Source organism: Chaetomium strumarium (genome assembly GCF_033439665.1).
Source record: "Chaetomium strumarium strain CBS 333.67 chromosome Unknown B0T15scaffold_2, whole genome shotgun sequence".
NCBI lineage: Eukaryota > Fungi > Ascomycota > Sordariomycetes > Sordariales > Chaetomiaceae > Chaetomium > Chaetomium strumarium.
Window position 1 is genome coordinate 4,865,615 of NW_026944430.1, and position 2,482 is coordinate 4,868,096.

At 56.7% G+C, this 2,482-nt stretch overlaps 1 protein-coding gene across 1 annotated transcript; it reads left to right on the forward strand.

Annotated features, from left to right (window-relative positions):
- Window positions 1-200: 200 nt before the first annotated feature.
- On the forward strand, window positions 201-2,252 carry B0T15DRAFT_573259 (uncharacterized protein). Its single transcript, XM_062870921.1, has 2 exons — window positions 201-728; window positions 792-2,252. The coding sequence occupies exons 1-2, from the start codon at window positions 481-483 to the stop codon at window positions 2,044-2,046; spliced, it is 1,503 nt and encodes a 500-aa protein (XP_062725018.1). The 5' UTR covers window positions 201-480; the 3' UTR covers window positions 2,047-2,252.
- The last annotated feature ends 230 nt before the right edge of the window (window positions 2,253-2,482 follow it).

A 2,482-nucleotide genomic window follows, 5' to 3' on the forward strand; every position in this document is an offset into this window, starting at 1 on the left:
CCTGGGTTATTAAGGCAGAACGCAGCCACGGAAAAACATATGTTATGGATTAGTCCTTGCTCTGTTGACCCTTTCGACCCTTGTTTGAAACAAGATGGTCGCAAAGTCTCTTATTGGCTGCGCTTGGGGTTTGGTGTTTCAAGTCGGCTGGACCTGCGTCTACGCGAACGGCCAATGGGTCTGCCAAGACGCGAGCCCCTGAGGCCACTCCGATACATCTTGGACTGCGCCCTCGCGGAAATCGCAAAGGGATTTAGTCGGGCTCGAGTGACGTAAAACAGCAAAGATATCAGCACGGAGATTTCTGGATCTTTCCACTGGCTCTGCCCAGCTCCTGACTGAGACTCGGACCCGTCGACGGGAATAGCGGGCGCCGAATCTCATAATATTGGGCCCTACTTCCGAGACCCAAGTGCCATGGCCACTAAATAAATCAATCAACTTCTGGCCCGTGCCCAATTGTTCTGCCCGACTTTCGCGATGGACACAATACACGAGTCGACTGAGAGAATGGCTGTCATGTCCGGGGTGTGGCCTGAGCCGACTACTAGTAGTAGTAGTGGTGCGTCTGCAGGTGCCGGACCAAGCCGATCGAGAACGGAACCGATCATCTCCATCTCTCCTGCTGTCGACAGGCGACCGGAAACGCCTTCATCGATGAAGTCGCCCGTAGGAAGAAAGACCAGCTTCCGCGTTCCTAAATGGGTCAAGCGGTCCGGTTCCAGTCGGTAAGATATGCCATGCCGCCCTTTACAACGTGTGGAACCTAAACGCTGAGGCTCGTTTTCAAGGACAATCACGGCGTCAGTCAGATCCGCACCGGAAGCCTGGAGGCCACAGATCGAGCACTTGGGTGGCGGGCGCGTCGAGGACGCAGATGTTCCGAGCATTGAGAGCGCCCTCAGCAGCAACAACAACAGCGCCCCCCAGTCCCCTTCCACCCTTCTAGTGCCGGGGTCAACCCTGGGAAATCGAGCACTGAAGAGTGACACCGGCTCGATCGACAGCCGCGCCACCAAGTGGTTCGACTTTTACAAGGAGCCACCAAGCGAGACCGAAAGGTCGCAGTCGCAGCCGCCTCCTCTCAGACCCAAACCCTCCCACGAGAGACTCCCGAGCCGAGGGGGAGAGGACCCTGCTCCTCCTAGCCCCCTGAGCGCTACAGACCTCCGGCCGCCGCCGCTCAGACTGCCGTCGTCTGAGAAGAGCCGCAGCCCCAAGACACCCCCGCCCAACACGCCATTGCCCTCCTTACCCAGCTCACCACGGCCCACGGGGCAACAACCCACGCCACTGGCACGGAAGGACTCGAAGTACAAGCCCCTCCCCATCCTTCCGCCACAGCAGCACCGGGCCGAGGGAGGAGGCTCAGTAGCGGCCGACAAAGCCAACCCGGGGAGCGATAGGCCTAAGAAGCCTGAGTATGCTGTACGATCGCCCTCTTCGCAGAGCCAACGAGCAGCAGCAGCAGCAGGAGGAGGAGCAGGAGGCGTCTCAGCAAACCGACAAGACGACTGGGCATTTGTCGCGCCGCCCGCCATCCACGTCGACACGCCCCCTCCCACGCCAGACGGCACCGACTTAGAGAGCATTGTCGGAGCGTACGGCGGGAGCAAAGAAAGAAGGGAAGAACAACAACGGGTCCAGAACAAGAACAGCAGCGATGGAGCAGGCGCACCGTACGTTCCCACTCCAAATGCGCAGACCACAAGCAGCGCAACCACCACCACGACAACCAGCAGAGAAAGAGAAAAAGGAAGAGGTGAAGAAGAAGAGACAAAACCTACCCGATTGGCTCGGCGGCCTTCGGAGCGAGTCGACTCGCTGCGGCACACGCGCCAGGAACGCATCTGGCTGCACGTCAATTACCGCGGGGAGGCGCCCTTCCTGAAGGCGTGGGGGTTGGATATCGGGAGGAGGTCGGATCGGCTGGAGGGGTTGGCCATCCTCCGGGAGTTGATCCATGCGGAGGCGCAGGAGAGGAAAAGAGAAAGGGGTTCTTCTGTTGGTCGTCAGGGAGGGGTGGACCGAGATGAGAGGGAGTGAGGGACCTATATACTGTAATAAGTGCTGTACTATACGTACTAGTAGCTGGTGGCTTTTCTGGTTGTTGCTGTTTGTCTTGTTGCTGTATACCCGGGCTAGTATTAATCATTCCATTTGTTCAATTGTTAGACAGGTTACGTGACAAGTTAGTCGTAGGAAGAGCCAGTAAATCCTATCTTTCCACTACGAATCAATCTATAACCTTCTCTGGTTGGTCGCAGCTACCTGAGCACGGATGCCGATGTCGAAGTATTCGGTTCCATCTCGAAACTTGTCGAGCCTGATTACTAGTACTCACTAGTATCAACAATTTGATAGGCCAGCAACCGAATACTGACACTCTCACAGCCTGTCACCAGCCGTCTCATACCTGCCTTCTTTTCCTTCACGGTTCTCCTCCTGCCTTGATTGAATATAATAGGCCCGCTAATAATAT

What these genes read in the sequence shown, in the direction of transcription:
- B0T15DRAFT_573259 (XM_062870921.1), top strand. Translation starts at nt 481, where the DNA reads ATGGACACAATACACGAGTCGACTGAGAGAATGGCTGTCATGTCCGGG. An exon ending in AAGCGGTCCGGTTCCAGTCG is followed by an intron (nt 729 to 791) that starts GTAAGATATGCC and finishes CTCGTTTTCAAG; the next exon opens with GACAATCACGGCGTCAGTCA.